This window comes from Salarias fasciatus, chromosome 1, assembly GCF_902148845.1.
Source record: "Salarias fasciatus chromosome 1, fSalaFa1.1, whole genome shotgun sequence".
Lineage (NCBI taxonomy): Eukaryota > Metazoa > Chordata > Actinopteri > Blenniiformes > Blenniidae > Salarias > Salarias fasciatus.
Genome location: NC_043745.1, coordinates 31,071,467 through 31,097,275, shown reverse-complemented (window position 1 = coordinate 31,097,275; position 25,809 = coordinate 31,071,467). Strand labels below are relative to the sequence as shown.

Genomic DNA, 25,809 nt, shown 5'->3' with positions numbered 1-25,809 from the left:
TTGAATGCACTGATTGACTTTTTTCCATTCAGAAGTTCATTGACAAAATGCCAAGGGGAGAGAGGTTGTGGAAGTAAATGCTTAAGCTTAATAGGACCAGTCAACCAATCAGTGAACACTCTTAATTTTCATTTTATTCAACCATTATTTATACCGGCGGGTCTCGTTTTCTTAAAATGACTTGTGCGTGGTCTGTTATTTGTAGACGCGCCTGCCCGCTGAAACGTCTGAGCGGCTGTTATTGTGTTGGCGTTTTGTCCCGCCAGTCCCCCAGGGGGCGCTGGAGCTCCAGGCCGCCACCTGCCGCCTCTTCAGCCGAACCAACAAACACGACTCCAGGGAGGAAACATGGCGGCGTCGTTGATGCGGTTTGTCCGCGGAGGACTTGGAAGGAGTTTTAACAGTACGTTTACTAGATACTGGTTTGTGTTAATGCTGAATGGCCAGTAACTTCGCCTCTTTTTATTTCCTTTCACTTGCGTCCCATTGAAATCCACATTATGTCATTCAATACTGTCAGACGTCTCGGCTTTGACCTTCGAGCTAGCTAATGCTAATGCTAGCCTTAGCTCGACAGGTTTTGTTGTTTCTGTTACATATGAGTTAATTTAGACAACAACAGACATGCACTGAGCATCATGAATACTTTATTCTCGATCTGTGGCCTGCAACGCACCGGTTCCTCTGTATTTCCGTCAATGGCCGTATCTTTGTAGTGCTTTCGTGTTTATTCTCCTGTATTTTCCTTCCACTCCAGTTGCGAGGAGTTCGTGTCTCCTGCAGCAGCAGACCAGACAGCAGGGATCCACCACTGAGACCAGCCGTAAGTACACACTCACTCTTAGGGTACACCTATCTCATGTTTTCGTGTCTAAAATGCTTATTGGCCCGGACTGACTGGGTGCTTTGCATGACGTCCTCCTTCAATAGTGTGTAAATGCGGTTTGACATTGTTTAATCAGTGCAGAAAAAACTCTGTACAGTCACGTTATTTAATAAGGATTGAATCAGTTGAGACACTGTGATTCTGGCCATTTTCTATTAAACAAAAGTGTCTGTTAAGGTCTTGTAAATGAGACCAGTTGCTTGAGTTTAATGAGATACATGTTTCCCCATTCTTGTCAGTTAGAGATTATAGCTGGAATTTGTTCAATGCTATGAAGTCACTGTGAAACAACACTCCAGTGAAAGCTCCAGAATGTGATCTCACATTGTGTGTGATGTAAGGTGCAGTCCTGCAAGTTTTCTTATTGCATTTTTTACACAGTGAATGTTTTCTGCCAGATTTACTGAGCTTGTTATCACAGAATCATATCTGTGTTACTTTTATGAGCCAGGACCTCACAGGTGATCAAGAAATGCATAAACCAAGCAGATTTTCTTGCAAAACGTTGAGGGATTGTATTTCTCACTATAAATCAGGATGCATTTTGTGCAGGAGGAAGCAAAACATGTTTTTTCCATAATTGTTTGAGGAATTTTGTCAGCGCTGCCACTTCCATTTGTGTCAGAACAAAAGACATTTTGCTCTGTGATGCACGAATAGTTCAGTGTCTTGATGATTAACCAAATGTGTCATCTTCTCTCATTCAGCCACTGTCCGACCCAAAGATGCGGTCACTCACAACCAGCTGGCAGCATTTGGAGAGTATGTGGCTGAGATGTTGCCTAAATATGTCCAGCAGGTCCAGGTCAGTCTATGTAAGACTTACATGGTCATCTTTCACTTTGGCTGTGAGGATTGGAGTTGATGAAACAATAATTAGTTAATATGGTAATTGGTTTTTCAGTTTTTAAACTGTTGTTTTCAATCAAGTACAAACTTCTTTAAAAAACAAAAACATGCTGTGCACTGTACTTTTTAAAAGCTTGTAAATGTTGTTTTGGTGCAGGTGACCTGTTATAACGAGCTGGAGGTGATGATCCATCCTGATGGAGTGATCCCTGTGCTCACCTTCTTGAGGGACCACACCAACTCTCAGTTTAGAAACATGATCGACCTGACGGCTGTCGACATCCCCACACGGCAGAACCGCTTTGAGGTGACCGTGGACCACGCACACAACGACACAAACAAATTGTGTTTGACTGTCAACACAAACCTGACCTGTTAAGGCTTGGATTCTACTACACCCCTGAAGCTGTGCTGTTGTAGCATCAAGTTGTTGGCAGTAGGGCATTATAAGTCGTGAGCTGTGGCGTGGGATCTATGATGACCTTTGTGTTGAATGTTTTCACGGATACGATTCGTGTGCGTTCTTCCTTACAGATTGTGTACAACCTGCTCTCACTGCGCTACAACACTCGTCTCCGAGTCAAAACATACACAGATGAGTTAACACCAGTAGACTCCGCTGTCCCCGTCCACAAGGCTGCCAACTGGTATGAGAGGGAGGTGAGTCACATCCCGCAGATTGGTCACACTTTATTTTCAATCTCCTCGACAGGCTCTCTGCGCTCAGGCCTTTATGTTGCACTGGCAGAGAGACACACACTGAGTGTACTCCTGTGTGCTTACACAGGTGTGGGACATGTTTGGGGTGTTCTTTGCCAACCATCCGGACCTGAGGCGCATTCTGACAGACTACGGCTTTGAGGGTCACCCGTTCAGGAAGGACTTTCCTCTGTCGGGATATGTAGAGGTGAGTTCTGCCAGCAGCTGGCAGGTTAGTAAAATCACTCCTCCAACTCTTTTTGGGGATTGGCAATTTCTAGAGTCAAGCCAGATGTATTTATAACGTATTTATAAACAGCTGCTGACTAAATGTTATACGAAATGCAAAGAGAAATGATGGGAATCACAGAAATGCTGCATTTTCAACAAGGAAACAGCTTCCAACACAAAGGAGCAGTAGTTTGTTTCCAGGCAAGATTAAAGCCTTGTTCCAGCTTCTCACTGCAGAAACTCTGAAGTCAGACGATGTTTGCAGTTGACCTGGATGATTCGGATGATGTGAGATTGCAGCAGCTTTTGAAAGCAAAGCTGCAACAATAATATGCAACAATGCGGTTGAAGACGGTGAGCTCTACAGATACCCAGTGAAGGGAGGTCAGGAATGAGGCTGGAGTCTCATTATGTTTTCCCGTGTTTAAAAAAAACCCTCCAAGTTTCTAGGCCAGCAGCAGGAGGCAGGTCTGATTAATGCCCTCATAGAGAGCATCGCAGTAATCGGTCCCAGTGGGATTCTACCAGGATTAACCTGGTCAAAATTACTTCAGTTTTGCTGCTGATATTTCACAAAACTGTGATATTTTCATTGGTGGAAATTAAAATCTGTCTAGTTATCATCCCTATTTGCATATGGTTAATAAGTTCATCATAAGACACTTTCCAAAGTTTGGAGCAAACTTGGAGAAACTGCATATCACTTTTCTTTAGAAGTTTCGTGCTTTTGTAGTTGAGTGAGAGTGGGGAAGTCTTCCGGCTTTAAAGTTTGATCAGAATCAGAGGCTGTTAGCGGTCCGCAGCCTTTCTGAGAGGCTTCTGTAAAAAGAAAAGTTTTGAACCACTGTCGGGTTGGGTCAGAACTTCAGACAATATAAGAGGGACTGAAGTTTATAAAATAGCTGCAAAAGGCTCCAATAAAGTTCCAGTAACAACATCCTCAGTGATTAGAAATGCTCTCAAACCAGACGCAGTTTGATCAGGAAAAAAAAATGTAGAAAACTGTTTCAAACAGAAAACACCTGCAAATATGACAAAGTTAAAGTTTGTTAGTTTAAAGATAAGAATTACTTTTTTTTCCACAGTCTGCATTTTCAAGTTGGCATATTGTTTGTAGTTTAAACTTCACATATTGGAAGTTAAATGAAAATGGCTGATACTTGATAGTCTGTGTTGTTATATTCCCAACTATGTTATTGTTTCCTTGTTTTGACTTCTGAAAATGAGATCAGTCTGGAAATTACACTTGTTCATCATAGATTGTTTATTTTTACTCTTAATTTAAAAACTTGAATTCAGCATATTTACTGTCAACATCTTCTTGCTCATTTTATAAGTACAGTGCCTCCACTGTATTCATTAATTGATGAGGAGATGCTCATTTATTATCCACAGAATGAAAGAGATTGCAGGCTAACGCATGATCTCCGCTGCAGGTGCGTTACGATGACGAGTTGAAGCGCGTGGTGGCCGAGCCTGTGGAGCTTGCACAGGAGTTCAGGAAGTTTGACCTGAACACGCCCTGGGAGGTTTTCCCCGCCTACCGAGAGCCCAAAGAGCCGGCGCCCAAACTGGAGGCTGGCGACAAGGCCCCCGAGAAGAAGTGATGTTCCTCCAGTTCAGCCTGAAAACACTTAGCACCATTTTCTGTCTGTGTGTCACCCTGGGAGGCCAGACCCTCTACAATTCAATATTTATGTAAATAAAAATGCTAATAAAATGGTCTCCAAAGGATTTTTCAGGTGTTTGTGTGTATGTGGAAGTACAGTCACTCTGGGTGAAGGCAGAGATCATCCTGGACAGACGTCTGTCCAGCACAGAGCATCACACTGAAAAATATACAAATAATTTATGATCAATTTGCGTCACATGCATAATTTAGGATTATGCAGGAAACCCAGAAGAGCATGCAAACTCTGATGGATACTGTGTGCCACAAAATACGGAATTGTGCTTTCTTTATCTGGAAAAGTTAACGTCTCATCACAGGAGTCAGAACTTTTACTGAAGGAGAAACACTTATCAGATATTCAATACATTAATGTGCTAGAATCTTCTTGAAAGAAAAAAGCAATAGAGGCCTGCGCTCACTAAACTGGACTAATACTAATTAAAAGGCGTTTGAAACCATGCCTTTATTCTCAAAGTTCAGTTTTAGTCTGATTAAAAATTCAGATATGGAGACCTGAGTTTTACAACCAGACTTAGATTAAAGAAACACACGTCTGTACTAGAGTTTAACTCTTGATGTTGCAGCTCTTCTCCTCAGGTATATGCAGAAGGCTGCAGAACAGAACTGGGATTTAAAAGTAGAAAAAAAGTGATTTAGACTCAGACTATTGGAGGTGCATTTGGACTGAAACCAGAACCCAGTCACACGTTTACAGTCTTCAGCTAAAACATGTACAATTTTTTATTTAATCACATGTCAAACGGTTAAAGCAGGTCTATATTAAATAATCAGATAAATAATTCATATATAAGATATTTAAGTTGAGATTGTTAATAATATTGCTTTTGATATTTTTTTTTACAATGAAAAACGTTCAATAAAACAGTCATGTAATTGTGCGCAAATCTGTCACATTGGAATCCGCCGGCAGGTGGCGCTGCAGCACAAAGAATCGAACTTTAAGTCGTTTGAATAACAGGACAGACCATGTATTTCTTTAACTTTTATTTTGTCAAACATATTCATTGAAGCATTCAGTAAACATGTAAGAAATACTCAAAACACCTCAAAGAGTCGACATGATTCAGACTACTGAAAACAAAACATGGGTCAGAAAAGTTTTCTGATTTTTTTTTTTTCTTAAAAACATTGACGCACTCTTCATACAGAAATATTCTTATTTAGGTCATCAAACAAATTAAATCCAGTACTAGACGAGACATCTTGACCCATGCTGCTTCACAGATTTTCTAATAAACAACCTTTCATTTGGAATATCAGAAACAGAGAAGCACAGACCAGAAAACATCCAACACATTGTCAGTTACTGTACAGATAATTCCCCCATCAATGAACGAGTGCAGTTAACAGACACCGGCTGGGCCTGTGAAGCTGCTCAGCAGTCTTGATAAGGTAACTTTTTATTTCACTGTATTTTCTGTTACACGCATGCATCACAGAGGTGCTTCCGAGTCTTTACACGCCATGAATTCTGTGCAGGCTCTGCAGACTGACTGGGACGTTTTTTTTTTTTGTTTTGTTTTTTTTTTTCTCCTTCATCCATGTGCTTCAGATCCTCTCACAGTAAAAGTGAGGCGGTCGGAGGTGCACTGCTCCAAGCACTGAAACCACTGAGGCCCAGACTGTGACAGAATACATTATTATCTAAAATGAGGCACACTTGCAGTATAATTTAATTCTTGAGGGGGGGGGGAGAAGCATTTCATTGTTTGAAATTTCACTTTCTTAGAAGTCAGTGCAGCCGTAAAGGACAGGAAATTGACGATTAGTGAAAGTGTGGTGGAGAGAGGCCTGCAGTCAGACTCTCACTGACGGTTATTAGTTTCCAGACAAGGTGCAGGAGGTGCCGAAAAGAGCCGCACTGAGGCACAGAGACTAGCGTGACTTCTCACCTCTCCGACTGTGCCACACAATCACATTCTCATATTTATCTAAATGACACTTAATTTGACCTTTAAAGGTTTCATCTAGGTAAATATACCACCAGAGTGTCCACAGGGACCTCAATAAGCATTAGTCCTGAACACATGTAATTGAAAAGCAGTAAATGTGAAGACTAAAACACTGACTGTAGAAATTATAGAACAAATATTTTGTATAAATATGATCTTAAAACAGAAATTATTCAGGGATTTTGTAGAAAGTAGCCCTTCATAAAAGTAAGACCCCTTGAAGTAACTGGAGGAGCCACTGAAGCCACTTCTCCTTCCCTGCAGCTTTGGCTGCATGATTTGTAAATGATGCTCCACTTTACAACACTGCAAACTGGGGCAGACGTGGCTGTGCGGTATTTACAAAGTTTTTCATGAACATTTCTCATGTCCTCGTTTTTCTTTCTCCCACCTGCAATCTGCCCCAATGCTATTTTTTTTATTCATGTATTCATTTTAATGAGCTACACATTTGGCTCATTTCCAGAATTAAATGTGCCTTATTGGGATTGTGTATTTGCTGCTGTTGCATTTTAAAGCAACACTGATCAGAGCAGTTTTGGAAATAACACAGTCGTCGCCGGGTACGAGCCAACTGGCCATTTTAAATGTAATGAAGCCAATGATGTAATAACTTGGCAGTAATGTTGGAGGATACTGGAGCCATTGTTGTATTAACATTTTGCCAATAATCTAATCAGTTATTGCATCGAGGAGTAGCAAGAAAAAAATCCTTTCAGCATGTAAACACTGCAGTCAATATTTTGATATTACATGAATACAACTGTATTTGTTGGACATGAAGGCTTTTTTCAGGTTTTGTGCAGTTTAATGATCAAATTTTGGTGTAGTGGATGGTACACGGGTCATATTCATTCAATAAAGGCACATATACTATATAGCACCATCCATCTCTCAATTATGCTTTTTTTTTTTTTTTTAGAAATCTTTTGTTACTTTATGACATTATTGGCTTTATTACATTCAAAATGCTGATTATGTTATTTGCATTTATAACATTGTTTGCTGGACACCACTTTCAGAGTTACTTGTTAGATAAATGATTAGATTTACTGAAACAGTAACAGATTTACAATTACTGATGTGCAGTGCGGTAATCAATTTGTTTGCTCTTTATTTTTTGTAATACGGAACGAAGAGCTGCTGTGCCGCTGTCTCTTTCAACCACTCACTGTTCGCTTTAGTTGAATCAGTTGTGTTGATGGTTACTATAACAGTAGTTCTCTGCGAGTTGGCATTCTATCTAAGATGTGGTGTTGTGGCTTTTTGTTGTGGTTATCTCATCATAATTTCCTTTCTTTCAAGAAATGCTATCTTCCATACTATAGAGCATCTTCCTCCCACTAACTGACGTTCACCTGAACTTATTGATTATTTACTGGACTGACCTGACCTGACTTTTAGTTTTCAGTAAAGTTATTTCACAATTGAATGCCAAACTGTAAATGAAACCTGTCTCTTCTAACAATGAACCTGTGAACTGACACTGAATCTAATCGGTGAATCTGACAGGAAGCCAAACAATTATGTTAAAAAGACAACTTTTTTTTTCAGAGCTGCTGCGATAAGTAACCTTTCCATAGTTATTTAGATAAACTGAGAGATAATGATGAAATAAATGTAATATTTTAACTATTTTGACAACCCTGCCTAAAACACCGACATAGCACAAATCAGGGGAATTCTTCTAAAAATCAACACAGTACATCAATGAATCAGAAAACTGCGGACTCTCGTGCTGCGCTAACTTTTAATAACATCTGTTTTCGCAGTGAGGAAGCTATTGACTAAAAGCCTTTCGGAGGGACACTGTTGCGTTTAGAGCGTTTGCCTCTCATAAATTCTCATCTAGTTACCGTAGCTGTAATAAAAATAAATGCAAGTGTTGGGTGAAAGTGAAGTGTCGTTTCACACAGCGTGTCTCCCGCAGAGGAGGTGGCTTCATAAAGTCAGGGTTCATCACAATGAGAGCAGCATCATCTTTTTCCCAGTGGCGTGAAATTAAACAGACATGCATATTAGAGCAGCCCGGGAGAAGCAATTCAATTTTCCCCACAGTGGTCGCCATCTGAAGGCATGAATTAAACGCTGCTAGAATTAGAAATCAAATTATGGTCCAGATCCCCGCAGGCCCAGCGGTGGCATGTGGTCAACAGTCGGGCGGATATGGAGTCTGCACTTTTTCACAAAACCGCGTCAGCTTTGTCCCGTCGTCCGTTTGGTCCTGCTGCGGCCAAAACCAGGGCGAGAAACACCAAAGACTTCCCAAAGACAAAAAGAGGGACTCATTTTGACACAAAACACACAGTTCATATCAGTTCACATGCCTCTAAAGACATACAAAGAAAAATAAAGTGACTTTTCACTTACAAGCAGAAACACCGAGTCTTTGACGAGGATAACAAAATGCACTTCAAGGAATATTTCACTTAAAATGAAACTTCAGACACTTTCTGCATCACTTTTCACTCAGGTGACACTCCCAATGGGCTACTCTACAGCTCAAATCAAACACAAAGATTTGTATAAAAGTTTCTCACTGGATGCAACCGAATGAGACTGATGATGCGTTCATGAAAACCCAGAAAGTTGTCACTTTTGAGTTGGGTGTGTTCACCTGAAAACAGGAAAAATGTAGAAGCTACTGTCTGTAAAATGCCCCCAGATAACTGATGTGTTTTATGAGTAATTGGGGAGTGGGAAAGGTCCTGCTTTCGAGCTGCAGAGCAGACGTGGAGACCCAACAGTGAACGCCTTCTTTGAAAAGTGAGCGTGTAATGACTGAAGTTTCATTACAAAGCAAAATATTCACATTTGAGTGGGATTAAGTCAAATCCTGGGAAGCCATTAGCTGAAAATTGAAGAGATTTTCTTTATAAGCTCTACACTCAGTCCAAAGTCTTTGTAACTTGGTGAAGGAATTCATAATAAGTGGAAAAACAGCCCAGAGGCAACAAGTGATGGATGACCAATACCTTCTGCAGACACTGAGGTTTTTCCATTTTACACCAATTCCTCCCCCAATGTTCAGTCCTTCACTAATGTGCTGCAGCTACGGCTTCTTTTCTGCATATGACTGGCTGCTGCTGCTGCTGCTGCTGCTGCTGCTGCTGGAGGTGGAGGTGGAGGTGGAGGTAGGGAAATCAGGGTAAACCAGAAAGCCAGTGAAGGTGATGTACTTGGCGTGGTTGCTGTAGGCACCGAATCCGTCCCTCTGGTGCGAGTAAAGCCAGACCGTGTCGCCTGGTTTGAGCGACAGCATCACGCTCTGGCTCTGCAGGGCCTTCTCGCCCTGGCTGTCGTCGTAGATCATCGCCTGCACCTCCAGGCGGTTCTTCATGAGCTTGACGGACAGCGTCTTTTGGGGCATCTTGCCCACGTTGAAGGAGAAGTAGTACGCGCCGGGGACGCGGCAGGTGAACACCCCCTCCGTCACATTGAAGTCCTCTCCGATGTTGACGAACGCCGTGTCGAAGCTGACCGGCTGATGCTGCGGCAGGCCCACCTGGTCCACTCCCACAATGCTCTGCGTGCGTCCCACTGAAAAGGCGGACCTCTGGTCATCCTCGTCGTCGGCCTCTTCGTCGTCCTCCTCCTCTTCCTCCTTGCGCGGCGGCTCCTTGTCCTCCGTCGTGTCTCTCGCCGCAGACCTGACGGGCTCTGTGGTCTGCTTGCCGCTCGTGTTGGGAACGCTGTCCTGCAGGGGCTGCTGGGAGTTGTAGTCGGGGTGGTTCTGATGGTGGTGGTGCGTCTGGTAGTCGTAGACGTCGGGGTAGACCAGGTAGCCGTTGAAGGTGGTGTAGTGCCCGGTGTTGCTGTAGAGTGCGTAGCGGGGGTCGCCGTGGAGGCGGAGCCAAACGGTGTCGCCAAACTCGAGCTGCAGCATGACGCTCTGACTCTGCACCTGAAGAACGAGGGAGACTTCATTACTCTGGCGACGAACTCAAGTCTGGCCTCTTTTACCTCAAGGAACAGACATGAAACACATAATAATCCACTGTCTTCAGCCTCCTCTCCCCACCTCTGTACAGACACATCCTCAGTAAGAACCATTGTATAACCTCTGACATGATGAAAGACTTCTGTAAGCATCTCCTGAAGCAGGAAAAATTCATCCTAAAAGAAAATTTAGACACATCAGAGGACAAAAGGCCTGTCTAAAATCCCACTTTTTAATGGGATTTTAGACAATCCACATTTACAGGAATGTGTTTATGTTCTTTCTTGCTAAGAGGTAGATAAAAAGCTCATCTTTGTTTGACTGCGCTAACTAACGACATAAACAACAGCTAGATCTACGTCAATGTTAAAGGTACATTAAAGGTGCATTAAGGAGTTTTACAACCTTAGAAATACTTATTTTCCACCATAAATATGTTACACATTTTTAATGATGTGTACAACATGCCCTGACATATTCATTACAAGTACCTCTAACAGCGCTAAATTGTCACTTGAAAGTTGCAGTGCCGGTCCGGCACCAGCATTTTTTTGGGGAGAATTTGAAAGGAATGACGTAATGCGCGCTCCGGTTTGTTCAGTTTCGCTTTGTCCGCCATTACTCCGCCAGATGCTTAGTGAGCAACAACTGAGCAGGATCTTCCAGAAAGTAAGAAAAGACTGGCTTCTAGCACTGAAACAACTCCAGCACAGACTCCACCAGGTAAAAGAAACTTAAATCTTACTTGAGCGCTTCTAAACGAGCGAAGACGGAGTTCCCCTCTTCCGTGCACGCGAGCCACAGGGACGAGTTTTTCACTAAGCTGCATTACGCCCAAGGCCTGTTTCGCATAAAACGTGCAAACTCCTTAAGGCACCTTTAAGGATAGGGGTGTCCCGATCCGATATTGATATCGGATATCGGTCCGATATCAGCCAAAAAACGAGATTCGGATTGAATCTAAAATCTCCGATATAAGCGCCCCGTTAAGCAGTCCATTTTCCGCTCCAGCACTCCTATCCAGAGGTGACTCTGGTTCACATTCTCAAACAGTAGGTGGCAGTAATGCACCTTAACGTTGGTGCCGTCTGCTACAAACACCAAAGAAGAAGAGCACCCGGATCCAGCCAATAGAACGTCTCTGATCCAGCATGCAGAGCCCACCTGATCACAACACCACCTGTGTGTGTGGTACTGTAGGAGCAGGATGTCGCCATGTGGCAGTATTTTACCGTAAACTTGGACAGAGACGCTGCAGCTGAGTGCAACACTTGTCATGCAGAAGTTTCCCGTGGTGGCAGAGAACCAGGAAAGTTTAATATGACCAACCTCATCGCACGTTTGAAGTAAGTTTTTTTTTTTTTTTTTTTTTTAGTAAAGACTAAGAGCCAGTCAGTGAACCTGGAACAGTGAACTATGAGGTTTGAGCAGTTGGACAGTGGACAGTATTGTGTTGTTTTTGTTGTTTTCATCCTCGCCTTCAGTTGTTCCCACCATTTACTGACAGTAAAAAATAACTGAAGAGGACTGGAATTGTTTGCACTTTAAAAGTATAATTTGGTTTTATTGGAGTTATTTAGGTTATTTTTCAGCATATTCTAATGTATTTATTTTCTTATTTTATTCAACTGTAGCGCACTGCAGATATTATGTTGAAGGTTAAAATTTTTGTAACCAATCGGTTAATAATAAATGGGTCAGTTTTTCTCATACCTACTGTTGCAGACTGTTGTTCTCTGTGAAACATCACTTGATCAAGCCTTTTCCAACATTCCACATTAAAAAATAAGTAATAAAGTATGTATGATTCGCGCTGATATCGTATCGGACCAGTATCGGTATCGGCCAAAACTCAAGGTTGCAATATCGGTATCGTATCGGAAGTGAAAAAGTTGTATCGGGACATCCCTAATTAAGGAGTTTTCCAACTTTAAAAATACTTATTTTCTACCATAAATATGTTACAAATATTCAATGATGTGTACAATGTGCCCTGACATATTCACCGTGAGTACCACTAACAGCGTTAAATTGTCACTTGAAAGAATTTTTTTGGGGGAGAATTTGAGATGATGTGACGTAATGCGCGCTCCGGCTGGCCTGATTTCCTTAGGTTTCGTTTTGTCCACCATTACTCCGCCAGATGCTTAGTGAGCAACAACTGAACAGTATTGAGGATGGATCTTCCAGAAAGTAAGAAAAGACCGGCTTCTAGCACTGCCACAACTCCAGCACAGACTCCACCAGGCAAAAGAAACTTAAATTTTACTTGAGCGCTACTAAAAGAACAAGGAAGGAGTTCCCCTCTTCCGTGCACGAACATGGATGCAAGCCACAGGCACGAGTGTTTCACTATGCTGCAGTTACATCCAAGGCCTGCAGGGGGCGCTGTTTCGTATAAAACATGAAAACTCCTTAATGCACCTTTAAAGAAAAACAAAATACTCACCTATATGATTTTGTTTCTGGTCTATACTCATATTTTTTGGTCTATGCTTGTTTATTATTCACCTTCATTAAAAGAGGAATTCTCAGTGACATTAAATGAATGTGAATTGAAAAGGAGCCTTTTGTGTTGATCTATGATCGTTAAAGACTGGTGATGCTGGTTTTTGGGATTCTCTGCAGGTTTTTACCCGTCTTGGCAAGTCTATATGGATCTATATTGATTTATGCTGCTGTGCAGTGGTCAATATTATCATGATCTATATATTGATCTATACAGATAAATGCTGGTCTAGACTTGGTTCTACCGGTTTATACAATGAAAAGTATTAGTTTAGTGCTAGTTACCATCAGTATACTACCATCAACTCACAAGATACACTGTATAAACAGCATAATGTCTTACTGTGTGCTGGTCACACCAGATAATGAGACACAGCAGCTCCACAATTACACAGCTTTGTTTCATTTCAGTAACTAACAAAGGAACTGTGATAGTTTTTCCAAAAGTAACAGTAAAATGTGATCAAGAAATGGTTTTAAGTAAGTTGTACTGGTTTTGAGAAACCATTTCTGGCCTTTAGTCATTATGAGTTACTTTCAGCAAAGGATTTTCACATTATTGGCCTCCGCAGTGTTTTCCAGCAATGTTTCAAGGGAACCACTGGCCTGCATGAATGTGTGGTGATTACGCTCTGCAGAGACCTAATAAAAGTACATTCATTAAAACAACTGTGCATCTAAAGCGCAGCAGGTTTTCCAAGACCCAGATTACAGAAAAACAATCTACCAACCTATGTAACTAAAAGTGGAGATCAACTCTTTTTGCAGCTGCACCTCAGATATGAACATTAATGAATTTAACACCTAAAACTCTTGGAATTTTTTGATACTGCATCAGAAACCTACCTTCCTCTCCTCTCCGGCATTTTCCTCGTACACGATGGCCTGCACCTCATTCCTGTTTTTCATCAGCATCACGGACAGGTCTTTATGTGGGAACTTTCCCACCGTGAAGGAGAAGTAATAGGCGCCAGGGATGCGGCAGCGAAACAAGCCAGACTTGGCATCAAAATCCCCGCCGATGTTGACATAAACGCTGTCAAAGGTCACCGTCATCTTCGGCCCGCCCTCCATGCTGCTTGTGCGTGCGACGGAGAAAGCCGAGCGCAGCTCCACGTCGTCCTGCAGACGGGCGAAACCCGACGCGCCGCTCGCATGACTCAGGCACAGCAGGCCGATCAGCACATTATTCACCGGGAGCAGCATCGTATCTGTGAACCAGATTGAAAAGGAGAGAAATGAGAAATGCTTGTTTCAGTACATCTGTGAAGCTTTATCAGTTGTATTAGGATGTTTGGTAATTTCAGAATTTCTTCACATTTCTTCCAAATTGACAATATTAAGCTAACAGACTGAAAGATGAAACAGTTGTGAAAAGCAGTGAGACGGATGTTGCACATATTGCTGCTTTTTTATTTTTGAGAGTGTGAAGAAAAAAACTGAAATAAAGTCTTGAAATATTGTTCAATAACTGACTGAGGGTGAAATATTCCAATCTTAAGTTTTCAGTATAGTGTAAAAAGATGTTCATTAGATGTTATTTAGTGACAGGTAAGCTGGAAAAAGCAACACTCGCATCTCAGCCTGTCAATTTCTGTTCGCCTTGATCCCCTCACAGTGCACCCGAAGAAGATTTATGAAATTTCACCATTTGATTCAGCTTGATTTACCACAGAAGAAGCTTGAAATCTTTGCTGCTGCTGCCTGCACGGGGACTGTGTTTATTCGTTTTGTTGCTCACTGATTGTAACATTAGTAATAATCATTATAATTGTTTTCCAGCATCTCATCTCATAATTTCATGCACCACTTGTTGTGCCCTCTCATGACAGATCAGTGTAATCGTTGTTTTCCCAATGTTTCCTGCTAATTTTCCGCTTCTTATCTCCAGACTGAATCTTGCCTTGCTGGGTGTAATCTAACTATTCTCTGTACTCGTAAAGTGCCGCACAAAGTTAGAGGGAGTCACTCTACTCCGGGGCGACGTCTGTCCCAAATGAGCTTTCATATTTTTGTTTGGAAAGTACTACAGAAAAAAAAAAAAGACACAAAACAACCATAAAAAGATGGCACACAATAATTACTCAGAAAATACGACAATCATAGAAGAATGGCAGCTGCATAATGACCAAAACCAAACAAGACAGAAAAAAAGGAAACGTTGAGTAACAGACTTGAATCACCACAAAAATGGCTTTTCATCCTAACCAAAATGATATCGCTCTTTCTGACTGGAAAACATGAAAAGGGCATTGAAAACAGCCCGAGCCACATCGATTTGAAGCGTCTACTCCCTTTTCATGAAGGAAAGTCTATTAAACAACAACCAAGAGTAAAAAAAAAAAAAAACAAGATGCAAGATGTGAAATTACAAAGAGAGCAAACATTTTTGCTTGAAGGCATAGAAAGACCTACAAGAGACACATTTTAACATCACAATGGTTCATCCAGCTGTTTTGTTCTGCAGTGAACGTTTAGATCAACTGGTGGGTGAGTTAGTGAAACATGGGAGTTTCACACATTTTCTGTGTGAAACTATAAAGTTTGTATTTCATAAGTATGATTTTCCATGACCTTAAAACTTGAGCACATTTGCCTGTTTGCCACATTTGCGTTGGTCGTTTATCTTAAACTAATGTGGAAATATACTACAGTTTCTGTTACCTGCTCCAGATTAGTGACGCTAGTTTCAGAAGCTGTGTCCACAGTGGCTCCGATACATTAACATCCTTAAATAAACTCTGGCTAGAGCGAGAAACGCTTACATAACAATTCACGAGTTTAAAGAAACTCTTGATGGTTCTTTAATCCTGACAAAATCAGTCAAACTAATGGCACAAAACGGAAGACACATCATCATCCTAATCTTCACAGGGGATGAGGAACAAACAGCTTGAAATATGTCTCTTGTTGTTGTACATACACTGAGGGAGAGGATAGTGCTGTGGGTTGTATGTCATTTTGGCGCAACACAAAAAAAGTCTCTTTGAAAAAAATGGCAAAAATGGACAAAACATCACCTTCAGTGCAAAGACACAAGCTCACAAGGGCAATTTTGGAAGTGAAACATTAAAGCCACACACAGTCAGACAACATCACACACAACCTTTGCATAACAGAGACAGAATGCATTTGCACCTTACAAAAGCAAAAAAATGGGCTCCAATAAATGTGCCTGAAAACAAAACCCTGACATGCTCTCAATCCCTGAGCTGGGTTTGAGTCATTCAGGCAGATAGGTCTCAGTAGAGGGGAAAATAATGTGTCTTTTATTAGCAGAGACAAGCTCTTCTTCTCTCATTGTCCTCCTGTAATGAACCAACAGGAAGCGAACACAAGCAGGTGGAGCTGTCAGCGCTCTCACAGCACCGCCAAAACAAAAGGAGCAGGCTTATCGTGCACGGAGCGCAGACCCTGAGGAGCGACCTCCGTGTTCGGTCGGTGCTGCTGTTTTCTCATCTGTTTATCAGCCTTCATGAGCGTGTTGAGTCGTTAATGAAATATACATGACAGTTAATGAAGATGGAACTGCTTAATAATGTGTGCAACAACAAAACAAGACCGTGGGCCCCCTCTTAACACTGTGTGAAGTGGAGAACAGGCACCTTTGTTAGTTTCAAACCGCTGCTGCAGCTGCTGTTTTACGCTCAGGTACCAGTGCTGCTAAATAGGCAATAAAAATGATTGGCCATAATATTATGACCACTTGTCTAATATGATTTAGGTCCACCTCTTTTTACCCAATATCATAAAGGGACGATCTCCATCAGGTCCAGATGGACCTCCATCTTTCCATGAAGGATGGTCAAGGGCTTTGTTAGGTGGTACATGTTACTGTAAAGTAGTGTCCATATGGATGACAGGACACAAGGATTCCACACAGATATCTTCAAAACATCCAGTGTTATGCTCAAATCAGCTGGAGAGTCAGTGATGATTGAAAACCCTGTTCTTGTGAGAGCCACGTCAATGTTGAACAGCGCTTAATTTAGAAATGAAAGAATGAAAAATGTATGTCCAGCTTTTCACACCATATTCAAATTATTCTATTCAGAAAAAAAACAGTTTTATCTTTGAATTTGCTTGAATTTGCATGGCGGGATTAATAAACAGACTGACAAGGTACAATCTAAGGGTCATAAATAATAAGTGGGACTCAGAGAGACACAAAGCTACTTTGAAGACACACAAGCCTGTCATAACGCCTCCCGCAATAACAACAGAGACCCTGAACTACTACCAACAATGACAAACAACAAAGACATAAAATTACATCTAAGAACTAGTTTTATTTCTATCTACGTCATTTGCAAAACACAGTTGAAATGATACAGTCATGTTGCTTTAAGGACATTTTTGCAGATGAACATCATGGCATTAGTTTTTAAGCAGCAAGGATAATTTTTCTTTAATCTGCTGTCATGTAGGTATTGCTTACCACATCAAGATTAAGTGAACTGTCAGACCCTGCAATACTTTTTTTTTTGCCTTATTGTGCACTTCATGCCTTGTTTTTCCCCCTTCTGTCATTGCGATGTATCACAGCTGGAGCCTTGGGGTTATTTACCGTGAAAACTTAATGTTTTTCTTGTATGTTTATACTAAATCGACCTCTTTAAATGGAAACTAATTATAGCAGTTAATTGTACTTAAGGCACCGAGGCACAACTGATCGTTTTTGTCTGATTACTCGTCCCACTGCAGCAAAGGGAAAAAATCCATTCTGCCAAAGTGAAGAATGCTGCAGTAGCAGCTCGCTGCAGATACGTTCCCTTTATGAATCATACCACACACGTTTACTGCCTTCAAACAAAAGCTACCAAACTAATAGTGCAGCAGTGAAGATTGTTCATATAATGGAAGCTTTGCATTAAGAAATTGTGTTTGTTTGCCTGCGTAATCGCAGCAGTTTTAACGAGTTATGTTGATAGACTGTGTTCTGCAGTGAGCGTGATGCTTCAGGTTCAAACAGCACTGAAAGAATAGATCAAACAGCCCTTTTCCATAATGAGCACCCATGGGAGTGAAGCACAGAGAGGACCAACGGAAAAGTGCAGAACAAAAACAAGCGGAGCAAAATTAGTCCGTGTAAGTTTCAGAAGTACTCAGCTTTTTGGTGGGACAGTTTCGGTTTGAATTTGTTAGAATTTCACTAATTAGGCACTTTTTTTTGTCCTGCAAATTTTAGTTAGTAAGTTAAAATTCATCCATCCTTGAATCCATCCCTCCACCCACCCCAAGCCCTTGAGAGGAACTGAAGCTCAAGGAGAAAACCCATCCATGCACATGAAGAATGTGCAAACCTTCTTCATGTGTATGGCTGAGACACACAGCCACTCTTAAATTTGGATTAATTCATAAACACAAGTCCATCAGCCAAGTCTGAGGACTGAAAGAAAGCTGGAGTACCATCTCCAAAAAACCCACACAGGGGGAACATGGAAACTTCACACTGAAAGGCCTCACTCCCAGATTTAATCTGGGACGTTCTTTCAGGAGGGCAACAGTTTTAACCACATCTGACTACTGCAACGGAAATAATTAACAAGCAAATTAAGTACTTGATAAAACAAGATTCTATTACGCATCAGATTAACTTAAATGTGTCTATTTCCTCGTAATGTCTAAGCAGCAAAGTCCAAATGAAACTTTGTTCTGCTTTGTAACCATTTACTGAGAAACAATTGGCGCTGTAAGCAGCTGTCACCAGGGCAACATGTGCTACATACAGACTGAGAAATCTTTGAATTTTTCTCTGAAATGCAGCCAGAAAAACAGGATTAAAGAGAAAATTTCTGTGCTTTCTTCAGAGCAAAGTTTTCACATTTTTTGACCTTGGAATAATCAGATGGTTCAAAGCAGGGACAAACTCATACATACTCCCACAAACGCCCACTTCACTTTCCTTATTCATTGGCGTCTGGCAGAGAAAGAAAAATGTTTGATGGTGCATCTGCATGCTCCCAGCCAGATAGCCTTGCCTGGCTTGCCTGTTTGACAAAAGACAGATCTTGTACAGCAGCAATATCTGTAACATCAATTGTATTTAAACTTTAAATATTTGCACTATTTTCTAGGAAAATAATCGGAGAATGCCTGTAATGTGTTTTTTTGTATGGTCTACTGGCGAAATTGCATTAATTACTTGGTGATCTCCATCAATGCAAACTATTCACTTTTCATCAGAAGCACTGTGGACTTCAGTGTCTGGCTTTAGGATGCTTTGGCATGATGACAGGAGATGTCTGAGATCAAATAACCCACCCAGTGCAATTAAAAGATGATGAGCTTCTCCATCTAAGCGACAGCCACCCTTAAGTAATATCATCAAATTTAGCCTCTGAGGTGGGCTCCTGTACTTTAGTCTCAGCCCACCCGCATGATTTATTTATGGCTATACTGCCAGCTGATATAATCTCAAATGGCTTAATGGCTATGACTGAAAGCAAAATGTGACAAAAACACAGTAAACATGGTCCCAGACTGGCTGTTGAGCACAATCACTTTGTTTTCTCATCGATCAGTCCGAGATGGAAACTCACATGAGTAATTTGTGGGCACGGTTCATGTAATCTGCAATTAAATGGTGCTGAGTTATCATTTGGATTAAAAAAAAAAAAAAAAGATTCATTTTGTTCACATACGTCTCCTTTATATAAATGACTCGGTGTGCTGTGTGTCCGCCTGAAACTCCTGACTGAACAGCTTTTATAGGCTCCTTCACAAGTTAAGTACCCAAATGAAAAGTGTGGGCTTGCATCAAGAAACACACACGTTTGTTATTTTAGCCCACAGTGATGCTACTTTCCTCTCCTTGACCCTTCGGCAAATTGTAGAAAATTGAAAGTTATCATCAACCCTAATTATGATGAAGTGGAACCACTGAGACTGGAGGCGATAATTAATCAGTCGACACCGACAAACTTAAACAAGACTGAATCTGGTAATGGGATTTTACAACTGACATGAGCCAAATATCAATTTCAAATTCTTAATAATAAATAATTATTTCCAGACCCCATTTCATAAACCTTTTCTCTCTCTAGTTATCTTGTCTCCACAGGACAGCCCCAGCAGCCTCCTCCGGCTTCTCTTCAGGGAAATTCCCAGCAGGCTGAGCAGCCTGGGAGGACTCATCCTTCCAGCAGGGCCTGGTCCTGCTCTACCGTCTCCTTCTACACAGCCAGTCCTTGCTCATCGTAGTGTGTTTGCTCTCCTCCCCGAGTAAATAAAATCCCTTTCGCCATCAGCGTTGCAGAGTGTGTTTCCAGATGCTTCCTGCCTCCAGGTAACAACACCTCCTAAAATTTGGCGAGAGTTACGCTAACAATTTGCAAAGATAATCAAACTCTCAAAAGATAATCTGGCAGAGCAAAGTGAAAACAGGAAGCCTAATAACAACTGTATTATTTGGTCATCAATACCTTAGAACAAACATACTCCAAAAAGAGAAGAAAGTTGCAGCAGTGTTGGGCTGCTTTGGAAGACTTTAGACATTTTTTCAGGGAGAAAGAGAACATTTTAGAGGTAGAGACTATAGATAGACAATCATGAACAACTGATAAAATTCAAACAGCAAGTGTAACAAAAGGTGAAAGAGTGAAAAAAAAAAACACTGGAGAGGACGGATGCTATATTTAGGATGAAACAGTGAAGGAAGTCTCTAAGTTGAAGCAAGACATTTACCTGTTTAAATGACTATTAAATAAAGTAAATTACAAAATAATTCCAACAGAGTCAATATTCAGAGGCCCAGGCAACATTTTCAGAGAAAACCCACGTAGAGTGACTCATTACTCCTCTGTAGAGAGATTGATATTTATCTTAACTCTAAAACAAATTTGCAAAAAGAAGCAATACTCCTCACTGTATGGTATTATGAAGTGGTTTCATGCATTTAGATTATTGTTTACAACCAGTTAATGCAAATACTCTTCTAGAAAACGCTGCATTGACCCAGAAGATAAAGGACTGCCCACCTGAGCAACACTGGCAGAGCAATCAGGATTAATGTGACCCTGGAGGGGGATCACTCAAGGTCTCAGGCGAGCACTCACCATCTGCATGGATGTGTGAATCCCTGCAGCGCTGTTGAGCAAAGCTTAAAGACAACACGGCAGCAGGTGTGAGTGTTGAAACACAACATGGTGGAAGGATTGTTTAATGTGATACTTGAAGGGTAAAAAACAAGTAGTTGCAGCAGTTCCTCCATAAATCTCAGCTTGCTTCGACTGACTCAAAACCATCTATAAACATTTGTCGATTGTTGGCGTCTTTATGCTAGAATTGCCAATTTGTAATTTTTCAACAGTGCATATTTGACATGTATTCAACACAAGGTGGCGCCATTAAAGCAAATCTTGAGCAGAAGGCAGTTACTCTGAACAATAAGTCTGATTTAGCTGATTTACTCAACAACGTCAAACTGAGCTGTTTTCAGCTAGTATTCTTCTGAAAGGAGCAGCCGAATAAATATTTCAGTTTCTCACAGCTTTTCTACAGATATCAAGGGCAGAAATGTGTGCAATTTGATTTATTCAGATTTGGAGGAATAGCGAATCCAGCGAGGAAATACATGAACCATTCCTATCACAGTTGCAATGAATCAGAAACAACAAGTACGATCACAACCTGGATCCTGCAGTTTTCTTCAAAAAAGTGTTAATCTGTTCACCATTGTAGTGATTGTTCACTAGTAAGAAGCTGTAACTTCAGTACACAGGAGTTTATTGAAACAGTAACTGTAACAACAGCTTTGATGAATGCTAAATTTATTTTTTTGGTAAATGGATTTCACATACAGCAATTTTCCACTATGTCTGCAATCCGCTTGTTAATTTACCTCATTAATCACTCTCACTCTCTCTCTCTCTCTCTCTCTCTCTCTCACACACACACACACACACACACACACACACACACACACACACACACACACACACACACACACACACACAGAAAATACTGACTGTCTAGTTGTTCAAGGACACTTCGCTGTTGGAACATTGGAGATGTGGAAAACCTGGTCTGCTCGACCAGCCATCGATATCAAGACTGCAGCTCTGCAGCTCATCGACTATTTTCAAGAAGTATGATCAAACTTAATGAACTGTTTTTAATTTTCATATTAGTAAATAACCGCACGAAAGTGTCAGTGTCACGGCATTGTGCTGTATTACAACGCTGTAATTAGACTTCCCTTCGGTGGTCTCTCCCTCCACATTTGGGTAATTGGTTCTGCCATCCATGGCTGTAATCTGGTCCCTTGTATCTACAAAATCTCTGTGATTGTGAGAATAACCATGTTTGACATTGTGAGTCAGGCTGCTCCAGCTTTGAGGATTGATGTGCCCTTCCAGCAAACAGACAGAGGGTGCAAGAGAGAGAGAGATTGAGGGCCATACCATCCGGTATTCATGTATTTTTGAGGCAGCAGAATCATGTCAGCCGAAACCCTTTTGTCTCCAAAAGGTCAGCCTACATCAAAGATTTCAAAGCGAGCCTTATTTTTAGCTTGACCTTCATTCATGAGCATATACAGCAACATTTTAAAGAGTCTAGATCTGAGAATTTGCCCCCTCCTGGATGTCTAAGAGCATTTTTTAATTAAATTTTAAATGCAAAACTAAGCTAAAGGACGCCATGTTTGCATATCAACTCAGGCGTCTCGTGTCACCGCAGTGAACTAAATGCGCTCAAAGCCAGCAGGTCCCTTCTTTAACAGGTTTTCGTTTCACCCAACTCTTTAATCACCTCACCATCAAATTAAGCACCACTTCATCTGTGCTTCTACTCCATCCCTCCTTCAGGTTGTGGCTCCCCCTGAGATGTGCCTGCATGGAATCTAAAAATAGAAGGAGGGAGAGGCTGATTTCTCCTCCCTGGAGACAGATCAATAACTGATGATTGAGATGGAAAGCGAAAAGGAGGACAGGACAGGAGGGAGAGGAAATGAAAGACGAAGACGTCGACGACGATAAAGGAGGATGAACAAATGTCGAAGAATTTCCTGTGAGAGTGGAGTTTGTGTGAAACGTGAGGATGTGGGACGTAGTTTGGATGAAGTACGGGATGTGTGTGTGTGTATGTGTGTGCGCGGCCTACATAACTTTATTGTGTGGGTGGTGGTGTGTTTGTTTATGTAGTCCTGACTGTGTGGGATGCTGACAGTGTGTACATGAAAAAAAGTGTTTTGTGTGTTTAAAGTGTATTTTCAAGCAAATGTGAGCTCACGTAGACGAATAGTGTTTGTCCCATATAATATGGTTATGTACTGTGTATGAGCTCATTAACTCATAATGCATTGGAAGAACAATATTTTTTTTCTTTTCTCATACGAGATTACATAGATACAAATCAAGAAAGTCGTATGCTCTCATTTCAGGATGAATATATTATGATTTCCCCGTAAAACAAACGCACATGTTAATGAGCGTGAGGTACACTGGAGCTTGTTTTTCCTCTTCAGAAACAAGAATACATGATTCAGAACTGCTCTCAGTCAATTTTGACTGAAAAGTAGCTTGGAAAAACAAAACCTATTGTGACGATTTTAGAGTGTGAATAGAGCAATCCAACTGAGTTGAAAAGGTGATGGACAATAATTCCCACGTGCTCCAGCTCGGGGACACATTCATTTTCTGAATCGATCTCGGTCTTTTTTCAAGAGTGTCAGGTCCAAACCCACCACATTTTATAGCTCAGTTAGTTTAATTGGTTCGTGTCAGGTTACCGCTCTATTTTAAGAATGATTGTCTCTCTTACTGTGTTTTTTGAAGGTGTTACATTTGAGAGTACAGAAGTGCAATTACCACAGATACTGAGGAATGTGAGCCAGAGAACGAAGGAAAAAAGAATCTGACATAATCTCCAGAACCGGATTGGACAAAAATTAGGACAGGTTTACTTTTGGCCAATGAGTGACATTATGTTCATTATTTCCAGAACCTAACAAGAAAAAATATGTAGAAATATAAGCCAGGAGCGACAGCGTTTTATGTTTTTCCTTTTTTATCGTTACCAAAATGATGCAAGTCTGATGCAAAGATGGCACATTGTATGACAGCAGCAAAAATATCGTTTTGCATTATAGTGACAAACTTTGCAGGTGTGTAAGGGAGTCCTTATAGTTTGTTTACTCTGTGATGAAAATAATAGACCAGAGTGGAATAAAATTCACCCTGCTCTACTGCTCTGGGGCTGCTATGAACTCAAACACTAAAACAGTCTGAAAAAAACAAACAAATTACATTAAAACAAGCACAACTAGCACCTGTCCCCCCCAAAAAAAGAGGTACTTTATGACAATATGTTACGTTTTTGAAAGTGGAGGAAATCTGTAGTTCAACCATAATTTACTGACTGTCATTAGGGTGTGTGGATAAACATTTTTCATTCTTGTGAGATTATTTTTCGTGGTTCCTAAAAACCCTGTGAAGTCATTAAGCCCGCCACACTGATAGATTTCCCTGTTTGATGAACAAATGTTGCTGCTGGCCATAATGTTTGCTGTTTGTAGGAGGGGAGATTTGCAGCTTGCGCAAGCTTTGTGTTGGCATGTGCAGCAATGATATGCATGCCTGAGAGTGCTTTGCAGTCGGGCACATTAGAGAGAGCGTTGTATTTGTGTGTGAGTGGATCTCTCCTCTGTGATGGACCATCTGCTCTAGGTGATAACAAACACATTAGCCCACAGACTGAAGCAAAACAACCGCTTGCCAGCTCTCAGCAGCTGATGGAGGATTACTAGTTTATATTACCTTTAAGTCTGCTCCCAGAACCTGGTAATATGTTTTCCTATTTACTCCTGCTGCAGAGCGCGAGTTCCGGTGTCATTATCTAAATGTCACATGAGTACAGTCAACTGAATACATCTGCCAGCTATGATCGGAGTCTAGGAATGATTCCACTGAGGCTGAATTGTTCTACTTCTATAAATTCTTATTAATATTTCATACAAACTTGAATAAACAGTATGCATAGTAAATAAACTTTCTCATAAACACAAACTGAAGAAATAGACCAAAACTATTTTTTTGAATCTCGAACAAAATATATCTTGTTTTCATGAGTTCTCAAACCATGTGAGTTAGATGAATTTCTTTTGGATTAAACAAATAGAAAAACATCCAGTCATCACTGATACTGGAGTCCATCATAGCTGGCACACACAGTCACAATTAAAGGAAATTTGGAGTCACCGGTAAGCTTTAAATACATCTTTTTGGACTGCGGCAGGAAAAGGAAGCACCCAGAGAGTTGTGTCCACTAACCACATAAAAAAAACAAGTCACTTTTGTTCTCTTTGATTTGGCTTTATGGCACATTTAAAGCGTGGTCCAGATGAGCTGCTCTTATCAACCTCTTTTCCATCAGCACCAGCCTGCTGTGAAACCCCTGCTCTCTAACTTTCCCTTCCCACCCAGAAGAAGGAGAATTGAGGCAAATGTGTAAAGTCAGCATCGGCGTGAGTCTGCATAATATGAGACCAAGTGCACTGCGAAGAAAACACAGCAGCATCACACGCTACAGAAAAAAATAAATGTATATATTTATCATTTTGATGCATATCTTGTGGCGTTGAACATTTCTGATATACTGAAGGAAATTCAAATGCTGCATTGTGCTAAACAGAAAATCCCTGCACAATCAAGAAAAGGTGACAGAGCAGCATTTTGGGAGGGAAAACCACATGAATCACAAGGCTTTTAGATATGGCTTTAGTCTGGTCTGCTGGTGTGAGGGAGCATGTGGATGCATGTAGTATGTTTCTTGAATATGGCGAGCTTGGTAAGGGCTGAAATGGAGACTTCTCAGTGTACTCGGCTGCCCTCCAGGGTTATTTAGAATTTGCTGCAGTTCTCCATGACCCCGAGTGAGATAAAAGCCAAAAGACGGATGAACAAAACAACCTGCAGTGTTTGCCAAATACACTGAAAGTCTGTATCAGTAAGTCTTACTCCTGTAATGTGGATGGTGATTTATACAGAAATAATTTCAAATATCTGGTACAGCCAGATGATGATATTTTAAATTTAACTTGTGTCTTTGA

The 25,809-nt window shown here is 41.1% G+C and overlaps 2 protein-coding genes across 2 annotated transcripts in view; one reads left to right on the top strand and one right to left on the bottom strand.

Annotated features, from left to right (window-relative positions):
* The first annotated feature begins 305 nt into the window (after positions 1-305).
* On the top strand, positions 306-4,393 carry ndufs3 (NADH:ubiquinone oxidoreductase core subunit S3). Its single transcript, XM_030105272.1, has 7 exons — positions 306-403; positions 758-823; positions 1,594-1,691; positions 1,893-2,042; positions 2,270-2,395; positions 2,523-2,642; positions 4,102-4,393. Exons 1-7 carry the CDS (start codon positions 349-351, stop codon positions 4,270-4,272), a joined length of 786 nt encoding a protein of 261 aa, XP_029961132.1. The 5' UTR covers positions 306-348; the 3' UTR covers positions 4,273-4,393.
* Positions 4,394-9,075: 4,682 nt separating this feature from the next.
* Positions 9,076-25,809, bottom strand: part of c1qtnf4 (C1q and TNF related 4) — a 39,343-nt gene continuing 22,609 nt past the window's right edge. Inside the window, exons 2-3 of the mRNA XM_030105149.1 lie at positions 13,605-13,969; positions 9,076-10,214 (exon numbers count right to left, since the gene is read on the bottom strand). Of these exons, the coding sequence (XP_029961009.1) occupies positions 9,363-10,214; positions 13,605-13,964 (1,212 nt within the window). The 5' untranslated portion in view covers positions 13,965-13,969 and the 3' untranslated portion in view covers positions 9,076-9,362. The remainder of the gene's footprint in view (positions 10,215-13,604; positions 13,970-25,809) is intronic.